The following is a 19,556-nucleotide window of genomic DNA, read 5'->3' as shown; positions in this document are numbered from 1 at the left end:
GAGGTAGCACGATGTTGTCAGAGGTCTGGACACTCTTTCATACAAGTCCTTTCAAACTGATTTGAGCACTGACCCCATTGGACATCACTCATCAATTCACTGTAATTCAAGTGCATATGCATTAGTCCTTCTCCTGAGGTTTTGCTAGTTAACCAGTTTCCTAACTAGACTAATAATTTACCTTCAATTCCTTGTGCTTTAATCATAGGTAGAACACAATTGAATACCTTCTACAAATTTATATAAACTACATAGGTAGACATTCACCTATTTACTACAATTGTTAATCCTCCATAACTCTAAGTAGGTTCATTAAACATGGATTAGATATTACAAATTCAGTTGGCTATCTCCAGTCATTTTAGATTTCTCCAAAAGTTATTTCACTGTGACATTAAATATTGATTTCAATAATTACCCTGTTATAGACGAGCAAGACTATTCTGTTTCCTCTCTGAATTTTCCCAAATAATGAAATTGCACTTGCACATTTACAATCTAAAGGATGATTTCCTGAGTTGAAAGAGCTTTAAAAGATTATGGCTAAAGCTTTTCTGTGTGCTCTTGCATATGCAAAGCAGTATGTTTGAAATAGTAAGTACAGTGCAACCTCTTGGTCAATATCCTGAATATTATTCTGCTTGTTTAATAATGCTGAGACTTAATTAACTCACCACCTTTAAGCAAAATAAATAAGGTAATAAACAAGAACATTAAATAGAGCAACACTAATTAAACTGAGGATTAATTTCAGTTTTCAAATTACGGAAGGTTACAGGAAAGTTAAGGAGAATACGTTGAACAATATTAGGCAGGGTTTTATTAAGCAAATGAGAAAAAAACTGGTTGCATTGGTGGGTGGAGCAGCAACCAGGAGGTATGGATTTAAGGTAATTGGCAAAAGAACGAGAAGGGAAATGAGAATTTTTAATGCAGCAAGATAAGATGACTTGGATTGCACTACATTAAAAGATGGTGGAAGGTGAATCAGTGGTAACCTTCAAAAGGAGTTGGACATGCATTTGAAAAATCATCTTGGCTATCCCTAAAGAACACAGAAGCAGGACTAATTGGACAGCTTTTTCAAAAGGCCATCACAGTTACAATGCACCAAATGGTTTTTTATTTGCTTTTTTCGACTCTGTTAACAAATGCTAAAAATACAAAGGCTAAGTGAACAACCTCTATAATACAATTTCCGAAACCAGCAGCTGACATATGAGGCAGAGAGAGAGAGAGAGAGAGAGAGACAGGCAGGCAGAATTTTTTTAACCCCAGACACTCTGGCCTTCTGACATACTGAACAAGTTGGATGTTTAGTACAAACTTGTGTACATATGACAATTAGTCATTGGGCCATCTCTGAATAAACAGTACATTGATTATTATTATAAAGATGATCAGCTCAAATAGCTAGAGCACAATGCTAATAATACAAAGGTCACGGTTTCAATCCCCAGACTGACCAAACCAAGTGGCTTCCAGCCGAGACTTTAGGGTTGGCACAGTGGCTCAGTGGTTAGCACTGCTGCCTCAGAGCACCACAGACACTGATTCCAGCCTTAGGTGACTGTCTGTGTGGAGTTCACATGTTGTCCCTATGTCTGCATGGGTTTCTGCAGGGCACAGCGGTTGTGCACATTTGGTGAATTGGCCATGCTAAATTGGCCATAGCGACGAAGGATGTGAGTGCTAGTTGGATTAGCCATGGTAAAATGCGGGGTTACAGGGATAGGGTAGCAAGCTGGGTCTGGGTGGGATACTCTTCAGCGGATTGGTGCAGATTCGATGGGCTGAGTGGCCCCTTTCTGCACTGTAGGAATTGTTTGATAACTGTTCAACTCAATTTAGAATTATAGGAATCATAGGAAGAGACCATTGTGCCAATGTTCCTGAGCTGATACTCAAACATTTATTTAGTTTGTCCCACTTATCCTACTTTTTCTCATAGTCCTGAAAATATATGCTATTAATTATCCAGTTCTCTTTGTTACTTTTGAATCTACTTGCAAGACTTTTGCAGATGTATGGAGATGCTGAGGAAGAGAATTTTGCCTTTCCTGTTCTCCACACCAACATCATTACTATTACTCCAACCTTTTGCCAATGCCAATTGCTTGTGTGTTAAGTGGCAAGGTGAAGTCAGTTTTCTGGACAGTCCTGTTACACAGAGAGAGCTGATTATATAATGTCAAGTAATTGTTAAATTTTAGTAAAAACAAAACAACAGTACCTTTCTTTCTCCACAGTGATCAGCACTGGGACCAGCTGATTGATTTTATTTCCAATACCCAGCTGCCCAGATGTATTAGCTCCCCAGGCATATAGCAAGCCCTCATCTGTTAGTGCGAGTGTGTGAGCAGAACCACAGACAGTCTGGAAGTAGAATAACATTCATCAGCTATGATAAATCCTAAAACAAAATTTTCAAAGTTGTGAATGCATTCAATTAGGGCATGTTGAATATTGATCAGTAGTTTGAGAGGTAAGAAGCATATATAATTTTGTTATTACACAGATGTTAATCTAATGACAACAATAACAATGACTGAAAAACTTTTAGTTACTAAATTACTACATTACTTTTAGATTTCATTTATTGTTATTCTTCTGACGAGAAAGAATGTTTGAAAGAATCATTGATTGGCGTTTAAATTAATATTTCATCTCATGCTCTGTGCTTTTTTATTTGCTCTCTCAATTCCACAGTGCAATGCTGGAGAGAAACAACGTTCTCCTTAATCAATATTGCCAACCATTCTCCTTTTCTGAGCACTTGTATTGAAAGGATATTTAGTACCCAGCTATACAGTTTTGAGTCAAGTCTCCATTAACCCCACAACATCATACTTCTATGTAATTATCGGTGTCTGTAACTCACTAACCTTACCAATCACATGCTGCACATTCGCATGGTATTGGTCAAATTTGAACTTTATTACGTTGCCATTAATGTTGAATCCACCTAATGTCCATGCCTCCTACTCTATTATCTCTGCTTTATACCTCTTATGAATATACCCCAGTACCCTCCTGCAAACTTTATGCAAACTTTCCACAATAGCACCAACACTAACTGCTCTTTTCTACCAATAATGTGAAGGAGCCAGTGTTGGACTGGGGTGGGAGAAAGTGAGGACTGCAGGTACTGGAGATCGGAGTCAAAACGTGCGGCACTGGAAAAGCACAGGTGGTCAGGCAGCATCAGCATAAATTACAAAAGTACTCTCTGGGATGAAAATTGGAGTTGAAATTAATGATCAGGAGTTGTAATTTTTGGCTCTCCGATAATATCCTGTGCGAGTTCTGAATTAAGCTGCAGTGAGTACCTTGTTATTCAACATTTATTCAAAGCAATCTTTTTGTATTGCATTTTGATTTCCAACAAATGAGAACCACCAACAATTTCACAAACCAATTCCCAATAAACTGCAGACCACACAATTTCAATTCACAGTCCCATTTCTTTTTGAACTCAAAGTGTTAACCGTGATTCTGTCTCCACAAATGTTGCCAGATCTGCTTAATTTCTCCTGCAGTCTCTGTTTTTATTTCACAGTTTTCCACCATCTGCCTTTACACCCCACCTGCCTTTACACCCCCACCCCCACGTCGGTTCTTGGGGTGTGAGCACCACTGGCAAATCCAGCATATTGTTGTCCCCTTCTCTAGGTACCAGTGGCCTATAACACCTTTCAGTTCAGTTCATGCAGAATACAGTTACAGTCAACCACATTGCTATATATTTGCAATTAAACGTAGGCAAATTGCTGCTCCTGAAGGACATGAGTGAACCAGGTGGGTTTTTGCAATAATCTGGTATTTTGTGATTATTAATATGCCTAGCATTTAATTCTAAATTCAACCATTGTGCTTATTTCAATTCCTTCAGCTGCCAGATAGGATTTGAACTCATGTCACTACAGCATTAGTTAGGAACTTTGGGTTAATGTCTTTTACCACTAAACTACCATCAATGTATAATGTTATTACCAAGGTCACACACTTATATATTGCTGCAAAGTAAACTATCTGATTGAAACGAACACCAGTGGAACACCAAAATGCTTTCACACTACACACAGTGCTTAACTTTGTATCTAGAAAAACAAAATCGTATTGATTAATTTTACTCATTTGCTAATTTGTAAAGTTGTTTTTAATGACAGGGTGAGACATGAATTCACTTTTAAAAATCTGCTAGGTAATTTTAAAACATTATTCACTATTTCAGGCAGGTTCGTAACTGTCTAACATACTTTATCTAACAGACAGTAAAAGCAATCTGCTTTACATAAATTAACAAAACAGGTGATGATGAGTCAAGGATATTTACCTGAAGGACACAAATTCCTTGTAACCCAGTCACTCTGCAAGGAGTAAGGTGGTTTCCACTGATTCCTGTTCCCAGTTGACCACTGCCATTGTAACCCCAAGCATACACCTACACAAAGAAGACAAATATATATAGAATCAGTGAGTATTCAAGGAAGTCATTCAGCTAACTGTGTTAGAACTAGTTTTTTGAAAGTGAATCCATTACTCTCACTCCACCTATGCTTTGCCCATAGCGCTTTCTTCTTTGTTTTTAAATTTATATCTAAATATCTTTTGAACATTGCTATTAAACCTCAGACTGTGAATTCTAGTTAATAACAGCACATGAAGTAAAGAAAACATTGCTATCACTCTTCTGTGAATTATCTTAAACTTACTGCCTCTGGTAACTGACCTTCCTGCCATGCAACAAGTTTCTCCCAATCTACCTTCATAAGTTTGAGCATATCTATGAACTTTACTGCTCAAGAATAACTTGGGAATGAATAATAAATGCTGGCCCAGCTCGCGATGTCTACATCCCCTGAAGAGGAGATCAATTTCAATTTAACTTGTCTCTCCACTTACCTATCCATGCATCTGTTTGAAACATAAAGGATTCTTAGAAGTCTTGACAGGTTAAAAAGGAGACTCTAGGACCAGAGAACACAGTGTCTGAATAAAGAGGCACCAATTTAAAACTGAGATGATGAGGAATTTCTTCTCAGAGGGTTGAGACTCCAAAGAAATTCCTTGCCACAGAAAGCTGTGGTGGCAAAACCTTGTGCACATTTAAGGCAGAGATAGCGAGATTATTGATCAGGATGAGGAATTAATGTTACAAGGAAGGGGCAGGAGAGTGGCCGTGACAAATTTTGGATCGATTACAATCCTACCTGAATGACAAAGCAGGCTCGAGTGGCCGAACAGCCTACTCTTGTTCCTATTTCTTGCAATCTTTGATTAACCAATGAGGGGTTCAGAAAAAATTTACAATGATGGTGCCAGGATTGGAGGATTTGAGCTAAAGGAAGAGGCTGAACATGCTGCAGCTATTTTCCCCACAGCATCAGAGGCTGAGGGGGGGAAACCTTATACGGATTTAATTAAATCAAGAAGGGCATTGATAGATATATAATCTAAGGTCTTTTCCCGAGGGAAGGGGAGTCCAAAACTAAAGGGCACAGATTTAACGTGAGAAGTGAAAAATCTAAAAGGTACCCAAGGGACAACTTTTTCACACAGAGCATGAAATGAGCTGCCAGTGGAAATGGTGGCGGTGAGTAAATTATAACATTGAAAAGGCATGTAGATGGGTATATGAATAGGAAGGATTTAGAGGAATATGGGCCAAATGCTGGTAAATGGGACTAGATCAGTTTAGGATACCTGGTTACCTGGTCAGCATGGACAAGTTGGATTGAAGAGTCTGTTTCCCTGCTGTATAATGTCTATAACTCTATATAGCCCTCTCAATAAATTTAAGTGATGACAGACAAACGACCATTTGAAGGAATAATGTTGAAAGGATATACAAGAATTAACTTGGCATTGTTCTGGCAAATGGCCTGTAAAATATTAGGCGTGCAGGACAAAATGAACAACTCCACCTAACCTCACTGTTCCTGTGTTCTGATCCAAGCTGACTGTTACAGCAGCAATGAAGTTTTAGTCAGTTCTGTAAAGAGTAAAAATGAGAATGCCTTTTGTGATCTGAGGTCACTCCAAAGCTATTCAGTGTAATTTAGTTTTGAGTGCAGCCACAGTATTTTGCAGGGAAATCCAGCAGCCAATTTTCACACAGTAAATTCCCAGAAAATGGAGTGATTACTCTGAATATCAGCACTAGTGCAGACAGGGCTAGTGGTGTCACTGTCATAGAGTCAGAGAGATGTACAGCATGGAAACAGAGCCTTCGGTCCAACCCGTCCATGCCAACCAGATATTCCAACCCAATCTAGTCCCACCTGCCAGCATCCAGCCCATATCCCTCCAAATCCTTCCTATTCATATACCCATCCAAATGCCTTTTAAATGTTGCAATTGTACCAGCCTCCACCACATCCTCTGGTAGCTCATTCCATACCCATACCACCCTCTGCGTGAAAGTTGCCTCTTAGGTCTCTTTTATATCTTTCCCCTCTCATCCTAAACCTATGCCCTCTAGTTCTAGACTCCCCGAACCCAGGGAAGAGACTTCGTCTATTTACCTTATCCATGCCCCTCATAATTTTGTAAGCCTCTATAAGGTCACCCCTCAGCCTCCAATGGTCCAAGAAAAACAGCCCCAGCCTGTTCAGGTTCTCTCCATAGCTCAGATCGTCCAACCCTGGCAACACTGGTTGCAACAAGCCACATGTTTTTTCAACTGACATCACACACTGCATCTGCAGTCTTGCCAGTGCAGGCACAGCACTACTATATCTTTATTTCATGTAAATTAGTTTTTAAAAAGTGACAACCAATCCCTTGTGCAGCCTTGGCCTTTTGATGGTTGGATTTTTACCCAGCATTCTCAAGGAAAGGAAATACACCTCATCCTCACATTCACATTGACAAAATGAGCTACAGTTATAGTCATTTCAACTCCTTAATCTATGAGAAAGGGCCAGCTATAGGAGGGCAATAGAGGCAGTGCTGTGGGTACGGAAGCATCATAACCATGGCCTAAAGCTCGGAGAAAAAAATTACTGGTCTCCACGTTAACCTTGAACAGAGCAGCTCCTTCCATTGTTTACAAGGTATCATTGTCTCTGTCTCTTTGCACATGTATGCTCCTGGCATAACTTAGAACTGGCATTTATATAATTCACAGTTTCCACAAAAACAGAGCACTAGACAAATGATTTGGTAGTGGATTTTGAAGGATAAATGTTGATCAGGATACTGGAAAATCTCCCTCAGCACTGCACCACAATGTTAGCCCATAGTAGGGACTAAAGGAACCAAGTGAGGTTTAAACCCACAATCTTCTCACTCTGAGATGACAGCTTTATGGTAACACTGAGATAAATATTGAACACTGAGCTCAAAGCACCAAAGTCACACTGTACTGCAATCTTTGCAACAATTTTCCAGCATTAATTCAGCCATTAGAAGGTGCACAGGGCCAGAGCTCCCCCTCTGCATTTAAATCTAAATTCAGGAAGAAGCTCTCTAACCTCAAACATATTTAGCTGCAGACTCATCACACTGCATCGCCCAGAGGTACCAGGCAATTAGATAAGTATAGGGCAATTGTAAGTATTTCTCTTACCCACAATGCAAATCTGTCCAAAGTAGTCATTAAAAGGTTGCAATCAAAGTGCAAAATTTCATCGATAAACCATGCAAATGATCTGATTACAATTTGTAAGATGCTAGAACCCGTCAACAAATTCAAAAAGACAGTCGTGCATTTATGCAGTGCTTTTTATGACCTCAGGGTGTCTCTGAGTGCTTTATAGCCAACATTGTCAGTTTTGTATCGCAGGAGACACTGCAGCCAAGTTGTGGACAATAATGGCTCACAAACAGTCATGCATTATTGGTGTTGAATCAGCTAAGTACTACCCAGGCCACGAGTCAAAATACCCTTGCTCTTTTTGGAATACTGCCATTAGACCTTTTATGCAATCTGAGGTAGTGGAAAGTGCCTCGGTTTAATGTCTCAGCTCAAAAACAATGGCTCTAACACTGTAGCAGTTCGCTAGAGCTCCACTGAGGCATCAACCTTGATCTTGTGCTCAAGCCTCCACAGTTGGACTCGAATCCACAACTTGTACAATCGTACTTAGTGTTCTGCGCAGCATCAATCCAGACAATTTTATGTTCCACCAAATACAAACCCACTCCCACCATTTTCTCACCCCATTACTTGGACTTTGATGCAAATTGAAGCTTTAACCAAAAAAAAAATCATGGTCATAGAGGGTTTTCAAAAACTGGGCTGCTCTTCCTCTGTGCTTATCATGACTATTAACTCATGAACTGAGCCTGCAGAAAAGCCATTGCTAATTTTGCTCATCCAAATTAGATCAGTATAACATCAGTAAAAGGCAACCTTTTCATATCACTGCAGTGCCCTCATTATTCTTCCACTAACATATGCACAACAACACAATGTTACATAGTATACTGGATCTGAACAAATAATTACCTCTCCGTTATCTGTTGTAGCCATGGAGTATATCTGACCACAAGCAATAGCAACAACCCTCTTGTTCTGCAAACAGTTTGTTACTCTCCGTGGTGTTGCCTGGCTTGCAGTGGATCCTGATCCAACCTGCCCACAGTTGTTGTGACCCCAGGAGTAGACCTGTTATCCAATTAGACATAGAAAGGAGATTATTTAAATTGTGGAAAAAAATAGCAAGGTCACATTGTCATGTATAAAATGGTATTAAGTGAAACAGAGCAGATTCTCAAATATGAAAAGATCATGCGTGTATTGGCTCTAACATTTGGGGATCTAATTTTGCAAAAGATTAAATAATTCTTTAACTAATAGAAATTAACTCAATGTTCCATTCATGCATGTACACTGTACTGTAATGTTGCACTTGAGACAAACATGAAATATTTCTAGAGTGCAGCACTTCAATCATGCACACCATATATTCAGCTGACTGGTCAATTTATATTTTAAAGTTCATGTGTTGTTGTGTGCCTCAACTTTATAGTGTGTATAGCTATTTTCTACAAATTTTTATGTCGACATACATGTGTGAAAATCTTTGTTGTGTGCATACATATATTTGTGTTCAAGTATAAGGTCACATTTGAAAGTATTTTACAACGGAAATTCTAAATTGATCTTCAGCTTTAAAGCTCAGAACCAGTACAATAGATATCCCATCTTTCAACAGGTAGCATCCAACAATTAGGAGAAAGTGAGGATTGCAGATGCTGGAAATCAGAGTCGAAAGTGTGGTGCTGGAAAAGCACAGCAGATCAGGCAGCATCCGAGGAGTTGTCTCGACCAGTACCCTTCCACTGACATTCTCATTCGTTTGGCTGAGCTGGTCCTCACCCTCAATTATTTCTCCTTTGAATCCTCCCACTTCCTCCAGATGAAAGGGGGTGCCATGGCACCTGCATGGGCCCCAGCTATGCCTGTCTCTTTGTTAGTTACATTAAAAAGTCCATCTTCCACAGTTATACCGGCACCACCTTTTCCTCCGCTACATTGATGACTATATCGGCGCCATCTTGTGCTCCCACGAGGAGGTTGAACAGTTCAACAACTTCACCAAAACATTCCACCCTGACCTTAAGTTCACCTGGACAATCTCAAACGCCTCCCTCCCCTTCCTGGACCTCTCCATCTCCATCAAGTGACCGACTCAACACTGACATCTTCTACAAACCCACTGACTCCCACAGCTACTTGGACAACATCTTCTCCCACCCTGCATCCTGTAAAAACACTATCCCTTATTCCCAATTCTTCCGCCTCCACCACATCTGCTCCCAAGAGGACCAGTTCCACCACAGAACACACCAGATGGCCTCTTGCCTCAAAGGCCGCAATTTCCCTTCCTACGTGGTCAATGATGCCCTTCAGTGCATCTCATCCCACTTCCTGCACCTCTGCCCTCAAACCCCACCCTTCCAACTCCAACAAGGACAAAACCCCCCCACCCCCCATCCTCACCTTCCACTCACCAACCTCTGTATCCTCTGCCATTTCCGCCACCTACATACGGACCCCACCACTAAAGATACATTTCCCTCCCCTCCCATATCTGCTTTCCATAAAGATCATTCCCTCCGTGACTCTCTTGTCAGGTCCATGTCCCCCACAACCCACCCTCCCATCCCGGCAACTTCCCCTGCCACTGCAGGAATTGCAAAACCCACGCCCACACCTTTCATCTCAGCTCTCAAGCTTCATTCCTGATGAAGAGCTGTTGCCCAAAACATCAATACCCCTGCTCCTCGGATGCTACCTGACCTGCTATGCTTTTCCAGTACTACATTTTTGGCATCCAAAAAATGCCTATTTGCAAACACTAAGGCTGAAAGATCATAAATACATCTGCTTTCGGAGCATAGTGTAAATAAATCTTTGAACACACGAAGCCAGACAGTTCCTAATAACATCTGATAGTGACTTGACATTGTTTTAAGAGAGGGGGGTGTGTGGTGCTGGAAAAGCACAGGTCTGGGAGCATCCAAGGAGCAGGAGCATTGATGTTTCTGGCAAAAGCTCTTCACAAGGAATTAGGCCAGGAATTGCTTTAAGAGAGGGCAATTTATGCTCGGATACTATTTTCTTTACGGCACCCAAGGTTGTCAAGGGCTTGGAAAGGGTGCAGAATGACATCATTGTTTCAAAGAGCAAGTTCAGGTAAAATGGACTGAATTAGTTCCTTCTAGGTTGTACAGTTCAATGAAAACAAACGTGCAAGGTAATTTAATTCAAGAAGCTCTTCATTCTACCATCCCCACTGCATTAGACACTTTAAAAAGATTAACTTTTACAACTGTAAAGTTGGGAAACAAGTGAAGATAAATTTAGATCACAGGTATCAAACAAATAACGGAGACTACATTGGACAAGTCAGCTCTCACCTCGCCTTCTGTTGTTAGGATCACAGAGTGATTGGAACCACAAGCAACCTCCAATACTGTCTTGTCATAGAACATGCTTGAGACAAGGAAAGGCAATGAGCCCGGACCAGTTGTCCCATTACCCAGCTGGCCATAACTGTTGAGGCCCCAGGAATAAGTTTCTCCATCTGAAAAAGATCATAATGGTTGGAAGTGACTGAAAAGCTCCAGAGACTATTTGAAGATGGCAGCCACAGATTCGGGTGCTGCCCAGAAATCTAAGTACCTTTTGTATTTCAAATGAATAACATCAGTCCCACTTTCGCAGAGCAATTTTTTTTTATCTGGATTGGTTCAGAGGCAGGTAAAGCAGAATCCACCCTGAAAATTTCTTCTCTTCCTCACCCATACAATCTAAGCCAAAGTGCCACCTCAAGGGCTGCCATTTCCACTGGATGTTGGCTCCTGGAGCAAGTACATCAAGTGCAGTGGCACAAGACAAAGGAACATTCAATCACACGCTATAAGCTCAAGCCAACAAACTTGATTAACAAACACTTCCATCAGAGAACTCTGATGCAATACAATCAATTACAATCTCTCCACTGGAACAATCATAGTTTTGTGAAAGAATAGGGCACAAAACAAACACAGCTTTGTTTTGTCAAAGACATTTCCTTAGAGCAGAGAAGCTCGGGAGGGGACAATGATGATGTATAAAATCACAAGGAGCATAGATAACTTTTCCCCTTTGTGAACAAATCAATGACCGGGAGCACAGTTTTAAGACAAGAGTAGAAATTTTATAGGAGACATGAGGAAAAACTATTTCCCCAGAGGATGATGGGAATCTGGAACTTGCTGCCTGTAAAGATGGTTGAGGCAGAAACTCATAACATTTATGAAGTATTGAAATGTGTACATAGGATGCATACAAAGTGAGTATTAGGAAGTGCTGTAAAATACAATTAGAATAATTGTTGTTTGCTTCTGCACTGGGTCAAAAACAATGGGTTGAAGGGCCTTTTACTGTCCTCTAGATTTCTATGACTCTCCTAAATTGAGGGAAGCTGCAACAGCCACAATGGAAACAATGTTAGCCAGAGAAAACAGCTGATGCAGTTCAAGATTTCAAAGCCAATTTGAAAACCTAATCACCTCATAGACAACAATCAATGCTGGAGATCACAGCGGGTCAGACAGCATCCATGGAGACAGAGCAAGCTAACATTTCAAGTCGAGATGAAGAGTCATCTAGATTTGAAACGTCAGTTTGCTCTCTCTCTGTGGATGCTGTCTGACCCGCTATGATCTCCAGCATTGATTGTTTTTAGTACAGATTCTAGCATCTGCTGTAATTTGCTTCCACACCTTACGAACATCCTGTTATAGGAATGTACTTGAGGAAAAGGTAGCAAAATATATATTTATATAGAAATCTTTCATGATCAAAACACTTAGTTATGATTTTCAGAAGTGTAATTATTGTCATAATACAGGAAATGTGGCAACCAATTTGTGCATGAATGTCCATAAACAGGAATATGATAATGATCAGATAATCTGTCTTTGAGGAGGTTGATTGAGGGACAATGGTGATAAATCCATCACATAAAAAGGTGTTTAGATTTGCAGGGAAATCTAGCCTCTTTTGTGCTATTATCAACAAGATTTCACCTTAGAACATCATATTAATTTGTTAAAACTAAACAGTTCTTTCGTCATTTGTTAGTATCAGCCATTTGATCAAATACCTGCCAACTACAGATGAATATCCAATGTGATAAAGAAAAGTTTTGACAAATGCATCAATATGCAACAAAAACTCAATCAGCTGTAGAAAAGCACCAACTCTGATCACTCCAGGTAGATGCATTCAGGTGAGAGGTTTACAACATTCTAGCTTGCCAGGTATTAAACTCAACATTTCTAATGTTATAGGAAAACACCAAAAGGAAAACACATTGCATTTTCACAGCACCTTTCATAACTTCAGAATCACTCGAAGCACTCGACAGTCAAAGATCTAAGAAGTGAAACACAGTCCATTTCTGGACACTTTGTTTCAAAATCAGTAATGCAGAATGATCACAATCAGTTTTAGCAACATTCATTAATAAATACAGAACAACCTCAATAATCTGAACGAGATGGGCGGAAGCCTTTTTGTTCGGATAACTGATCTGATTGTAAGGAAAGGAAGCCATACTGAACATAAAATGTAAAATAAAACATGTTTACAGAGTTTTTATTCATTCAATCAATAAAATGTGTGCAAACACTGGATATTGCTTAAACATTCATGATATTTTACAAATAAAATCACTTTTTTCTGTAAATAAAATTCATTGAGGTGAAGGCCAATTCCTCAAATATTCCTTAAACACTACATATTTCTGGAAGAGATTAGAGGATCAAACACTGTGCTCTACCAGAGAGGTTGTTTAAATCTATCATTTTGATGAGTCTGCTATTTAAACGAACTATTCTTTACGTTCTGCAAATTGCAGGTTTTAAATGTTTTGTTCAGAATTATCTTAACAGCAGGAAGTAATACTAGAGCAATATTCCAGGTTGCGAGGAGCAAATTGCACAAGTCCGGTTAAACCGAGAAGGACTAAATCCTCACCATCACAAAAATATGGAAATCACAGCATTCAACAAGGTTCCAAACAGCTTCTAAAATCACAAGAGCATTTGTCAGTTTCATCTGAACTCAGTGTCGTGATAGAAAGACAGAAGCACTGCCTCTCTCATGCATTTACTTTCTCTGCCATTTTCTTCATAAACGACCCAATACTTTTGCAAAGGGCAGTGTAACTAACACTTACATTAAAAATACCCAGTCGCTGTTGCTTGAGGTGCTTGTGTTTCCTCGTTGTTGACAGCATTTTTACATGTTCTTCAGGACAGGTAATCACAATATACTTTTAATCATTGTAAACAAAAGACACTATCATTGCACCAGTGTTTTTATGGGACGTTTTTATTATGGGAGCTTGAGATCTTGTTCAGATAATCTGAAATTCAGATAACTGAGGTTGTTCTGTACTGACCAGGAGAACTCCCCTGTTCTTTGACTAGTACCACGGGAAATTTTAACTTTGGAACCAGAAGGACCTTAGTTTAACTTTGACAGAAGGCAGCACACTCTCAGTACTACACTGAAGCATCAACCTGGGTTGTGTGCTGCAGTCTCTGAAAGGGATTTGAGCCCAGAGCCTTCTGTTTAAGGATGTGAGACAACTACTGCTGAGCCATGGCTGACAACTGGAAAATCTTGAAAAATACATTGGAAATTGCTGTTACAGTTGAACTTATGCTTACCTTTAGTTGCAAGTAAAATATGTGGCCCACTTCCATAACTGAGAGAAATTATTTTCTTCCCACACAAAGCTTCTATTTTCTTTGGTGTAACTACACTCTGACCGTCCCCAATTCCTAGGCAGTTACTGCAATTTACCCCAAGTGCAAATACCTGAAACAGAAGTGGTTCGAGTTCAGTGAGCCATGTGAGCTAGTCGTCAAGATATGCTACTCAAATCACTTACTAGAAGTGGTTATTGTGCACCTTGTGTATCTCAAAGAAAGCTGCGCAAATTCCGTTCGCAGCAAAAGGTAACTATTCCTAAACTGATTAACTATTTAAATTGAGAGAGAAAAACACTATTGTCTGGAGGGGTTGCATTCACATCTTCTATTAAAAGCAGGATTATTTTTATTTCTATTTGCAGTGTGCATTTCGATATACACAATTTTATTTGAAATGTGAGTGTGGCAGAAGGCTGGCGAGCAGCTATTATTATTTCTAGACAGAACTAAAGCAGGAATTATAGGTTAATTAGCATCATGTCAGTGGCAAGATAGATATGAAAACCTCAGTCAAAGTAGTACTAAAAAAAACCTAGAAACTGAATGTGTAATTAGCATGAATTTTGAAAGCAATTGATATCCTCAATCAACCTTATTGAATTATTTGCAGTAGTAGCAAATATCGTGGATAAGAGTATACATTAAGTCATCAAAGAATTAGGATCAGAGAGTGATTGCTGCATAGAAGGGGGTCACTTGACTCATCAGATCTATGCTGGCTTTCCAAAGGAACAGTTTGAGACTGTCACTTTGCCATCTTCTTCCTGTAGGCTCGAATATTCTTCAGAGATGAATAATAATCTAATTCCCTCTTGAATGTTTTATCCGAACCTGGTTCCATCACACACTCAGGCAATGCATTCCAGATCCTAACCACTCAAGCATGCAACTGTTTTTACTTCTACTTATTATACTAGATCTCTTTCATGCTAAATATAAAATGTAAATACATTTACAGAAAGCCTCCAATAAGGTACCAAAAAGAAGATTTGAATTTTGGTCAGAACTTGGGAATCACTGTACAAGTTACAGGTTGGACGTAGCAAGCTGGTTACAAAACAGTGTGCGAGTTGTGGGGATCAAAGATCATTATGCGGATGGAAACAACCGGGAAATGGTGTATCACAAGAATTGGTACTAGGAACATTATCACAGAAGTGTAATGGAACAGAAGGAAGCATTCATGCTTGTACCAATTTGTTAAATAAGCATCATTACCTAGTGCCAATCTCTTACTTCCTTCCCAAAATGCAGAAGTGCCAGTGTTGAACTGGGGTAGACAAAGTCAGAAGTCACATGACACCAGGTCATAGTCCAACAGGTTTATTTGAAATCACAAGCTTTCGGAGTGCTCCTCCATCAGCAGCAGCAGCACTCCGAAAGCTAGTGATTTCAAATAAACCTGTTGGACTATAACCTGGTGTCATGTGACTTCTGACTTTCTTCCCATTTGCCTGCATAATATCTTTATCCAAGTATTCAATAACCTCCTGAATGCAGATTATATGTCATAACTTTAGACAAATAATTTGAATTAAGGTATTAAATAAATTTTAAAAGTTTTAAATTCAATACATTTTAGGGCAGTGTGAGTTAGTACAGATGAATAATTATAGGAAGAATGCAACAAAATGCAAGAACATTAATACAATTGTAGAAAGGATGTGTAATTTTAAATAAGTTTCAATGTAAAGGTCTGAGACAACACATCATGGTAGGAAGGATAAGGAGACCACACACTTATTGGAAAATAAACATCTAAATTTTGAAGAGGAATAGGGAGATTTGGGGTACAGACATAAAATTCATTAAAACTGGTCACACATGTTAATGACCAAAGTACTTGTGCTCATTTCTAGAGGAATTGAACTGAAAGACAGACAAATTATATTAACTTTGTACAGACCCTTGATCAGACCACAGAGTTTGTGAACTGTTCTAGTCTCCATATTGTGAAAAGGTGATAGACACTTTGAAGAAGATTCAAAAAAGGATTTACGAGAATGATACTAGAATGTAGAGGTTACAACTTTCAGGAAATATTAAACAAGCCTTTCTCTAAAAGAAATGACCTGGTAGGGGTTATTAAGGTTATGAAAGGTTTGACATGTGTCACAAAGCTAGTCCCTTTTTTTTTAAGAAAAAGCGGTTCCTTGGCTCAAGGATACTCGGTCCTTGATTATTTTCAAAGCGGTAATAAACCAGGTCAGGCTCCCATTAGTCTGGTCTGGTACAGGGATGAAAAGGATTTTGAGAGGCCTTTTGTTTATACGTAAACAGATGAGACTTCAGGCCAAAGTGGTCATGTTTTAGAAGTGACCTGTATGAAGGGAGTGGTCAGCTCTCCAGCTGCATTGAACTGGTGAGGAGTTCAATAGTGAGCTGTGTGGAAACTCTTTGTCTCTCTCTTTTCTGCCCTTCAACTTCAACCTGTAAGCATGAATTTCATTTATACTGGTTTTTAAAGGGAGTTTGCTTATTGGGACGGTTGTGTATATTCGGAACAGCATAATTAACTTTCGTTTGGATAGACTGAGTTCTGCAGGGGTTCTTTATTCTGTTCTTTATGTTTCATTGTGTAATTTTGTGAATTTTTTTTGTCTGTTTTAAAATCTAGTTGTCAACCTAGCTAACTTATTCTGGATAATTTTCAGTGTACACTTAGTGAAACAAATAGCAAAGTTATGGTCTGGGGCTGCCTGCTTAAGAAGGTTTTGAGTGATCTAGCCTAGTCCATAACACACAATCAGACATGAGATGGTTCTACTTCTAAACAAGTCTTAAGTTAGGATCCTAAGTGTATGAGGGGCACTAATTAACCAAAATAGGAACTCCAGAAGAATCTTTTGTACTCAGGGAGTGGTCAGTGTTTAGAACGTGCTTTCACAGGGAGCAAATGAAGCAAACAGCAGACATACACTAAATGGGCAGTTAAATAACTATGAGGAGGAAGGGAATAAAAAGAAATGTTCTTAGCATTAGATGAAGGTGGGCAGGAAGAGGCTTGTATGGGACATCAACAATGGCATGTTCTTGGGTTGAAAGACTTGTTTATGTTTATAATTCTGTAGCATGATGCAGCAAGATTCAGGATAAAATTGGAAGATTAAAAGATAAAATGTTGGAAAAGAAACAACTTTCCAAAAGGGGTGAATATTAAGCAGTATAAATTAAAATGAAAGCACTTACAGAACTGAAACTTAAATAGACAGACAAAAAAAAAACTGAAATGAAAAAATAAGGTTATAAAGTTTACAGTTTAAAAAAGTTAAGGCAAACAGCTAACAATTGCAAAACCACAGTACTGAAAGCATACATTGACCATAACAACTGGGTACTCCCACACCCTTGCACCCACCAAAACTAGTTAACTTGCAGGTTGACAGGTCTGATCCCGCCATTGCTCTGCCAAAAATTGGAAGGTAACAGGAACAGGTCATGGAGGCAGGCAGAGAACCAGACATCTTCACTTACTTAATCTCATTACAGGAAGCAGATGGTTTATTTTCGTCATGTAAAGATCAGTAATTGTTTAGCATAAAAGGCTGTTTATGGTCTTCAGGTCTGGCAGTATCTGTGCAGTGAAATCAGAGTCAACATTAACTCTGACCTCTCTCCACAGGTGTTGCCAGACCTGCTGAGTTTTTCCAGCAATTTCTGGTTTTGTTTCTGATTTACAGCATCCATGATTCTATTGGTTTCTTTTTAGGATCTACTTTGAAAGGGATATACCTCAAAGTTATAAAAAGTCATCCCAAGACTTACTTCGTCATTTTTTGTGACATAGATTGCCTCAGTTGCTGAAGTACCAAAGACACAGGCTTGCTGAATTGATTTAATTTCCTGTGGGGAAAGCAAGCTGAACACAGGCCACTTCCCAACATCCACCATGACTGCTTGCTTAAGGACAGTCGGTTAAAGTCATCACCCAGTCATAGTTCCTCCATCCTTCAGCAGTGACTCTGAAAGAAATGGAAGAGAATTCAACACTTTTGATTTCTGTTATAATTGAACATGGCATTGCATTCTTCAGTTCAAAACATTTTCGCCCAAAGAACTGCTGCAAGTCTGAACTAATAATGGTGCAGTGAAGGAAACGAGAGATCGGAAAGAACCTGAAACCAATGGTATCACCATAAAGAATCAGATTCATGGATTTTGAAATAAACAATGGAAGGGACTGCATTCAAGTATCAAAACCACGAATGAACTGAATGTCAAATGAAGTACAGAAAACAACTTTAACAAGCAAACAGATTAAATTGAAAGTAAAAAAAGAGAAGGTAATTACATTTGGTCTTGTACATTTATTTCGGGTATACCAGAGTCATTATATTGTCAATAGGGCTTTTCGTCTATTAATTACTAGTCCAAAGTACATCCAGTAGCTCAGATATTATATTGTAGTTTACAAGTGTGAAAGGTGAGAGTTACACCTGACTAATATGACTCTTCCCACTTTAGTGTTTCTCTCCTGGCCTATAAACCGAGCATTGTACCATAATTCTGTCATCCACCTTCACTCTGTGCTAACACTTATTATTTTCATAGCCCCTAAAAGACCACATTTGCAGCTGCTTTTAGCAGGAATAGTCCCTTCTTTTTACTCCAGAAACATTCACTGGGATATATCATTTTACAAACAGTAATTTTCTGCAGGTTAACTGCCTGGAGTAAGACTTAAACAAGCTTCCTTTTTTCAGTGAAGGGCACTGAGCTCTGATTAAAGATTAAGTAGAATGTTTCCATTCAGGGAATGATCCTAACAAAGGGTGCACACGTGGATGGATCATGGTGATGGATTAAACGTTGGGAACAAATACTGCGATCAAGCAAATATTGCAACTGCATATCATGCTGTGCATGTCAGAGATAAAAGACAGCGAGATGCTGTTTTTGTGAACCTAATGAACAGCACAACTCAAACAGCAACTTTTGGATATTTCTATTTAACAGTATATTCACCCCAGATCTGAATGGTTCTATAGGGTCACTGAATAACTCTATATTCTCCCCGTGGATGCTGTCAATCTGCTGAGTTCCTCAGACAATTTCTGTTTTTGTTCCTAAGATAAACTCGCTGATGTTTGTGATAAATGGATAAAGCTGAGAATCATAGAATTACAGAATTTTACAGAACAGGAGGCAGCTATTCAACCCATTGTGTCTATACCGGCTGCCGAAAGAGCTACCCAGCTAGTCCCACTCTCCAGCCCTATTTCAGTGATTCTCTAACTTCATTTTCAAAAATATCCACCTCTCCTCTGCTTCCACCACTCTGACAGGCAGTACATTACAAATCCTAACAACTCTCTGATTAAAGAAGTTTCTCT

The 19,556-nt window shown here is 39.2% G+C and overlaps 1 protein-coding gene across 3 annotated transcripts in view; it reads right to left on the bottom strand.

The window, feature by feature from the left end:
• rcbtb1 (regulator of chromosome condensation (RCC1) and BTB (POZ) domain containing protein 1) overlaps positions 1–18,138 on the bottom strand; it is a 31,035-nt gene extending 12,897 nt beyond the window's left edge. For 2 of the 3 annotated variants that reach the window (XR_011962503.1, XM_072584548.1), the window contains exons 1-6: positions 17,989–18,138; positions 14,179–14,329; positions 10,873–11,039; positions 8,456–8,614; positions 4,337–4,444; positions 2,234–2,376 (exon numbers count right to left, since the gene is read on the bottom strand). Coding sequence is in view for 2 of the 3 variants with exons in the window: in XM_072584548.1 (XP_072440649.1) it covers positions 2,234–2,376; positions 4,337–4,444; positions 8,456–8,614; positions 10,873–11,039; positions 14,179–14,329; positions 17,989–18,114 (854 nt within the window). In the remaining variant the exon portion in view is untranslated. The remainder of the gene's footprint in view (positions 1–2,233; positions 2,377–4,336; positions 4,445–8,455; positions 8,615–10,872; positions 11,040–14,178; positions 14,330–17,988) is intronic. The other variant, XM_072584549.1, reaches the window with a different exon arrangement.
• Between the last annotated feature and the right edge of the window lie 1,418 nt (positions 18,139–19,556).

This window comes from Chiloscyllium punctatum, chromosome 15 (genome assembly GCF_047496795.1).
Source record: "Chiloscyllium punctatum isolate Juve2018m chromosome 15, sChiPun1.3, whole genome shotgun sequence".
Lineage (NCBI taxonomy): Eukaryota > Metazoa > Chordata > Chondrichthyes > Orectolobiformes > Hemiscylliidae > Chiloscyllium > Chiloscyllium punctatum.
The sequence above is the reverse complement of the archived record's forward strand: the minus strand, read 5'-3'. Positions and strand labels throughout refer to the sequence as shown.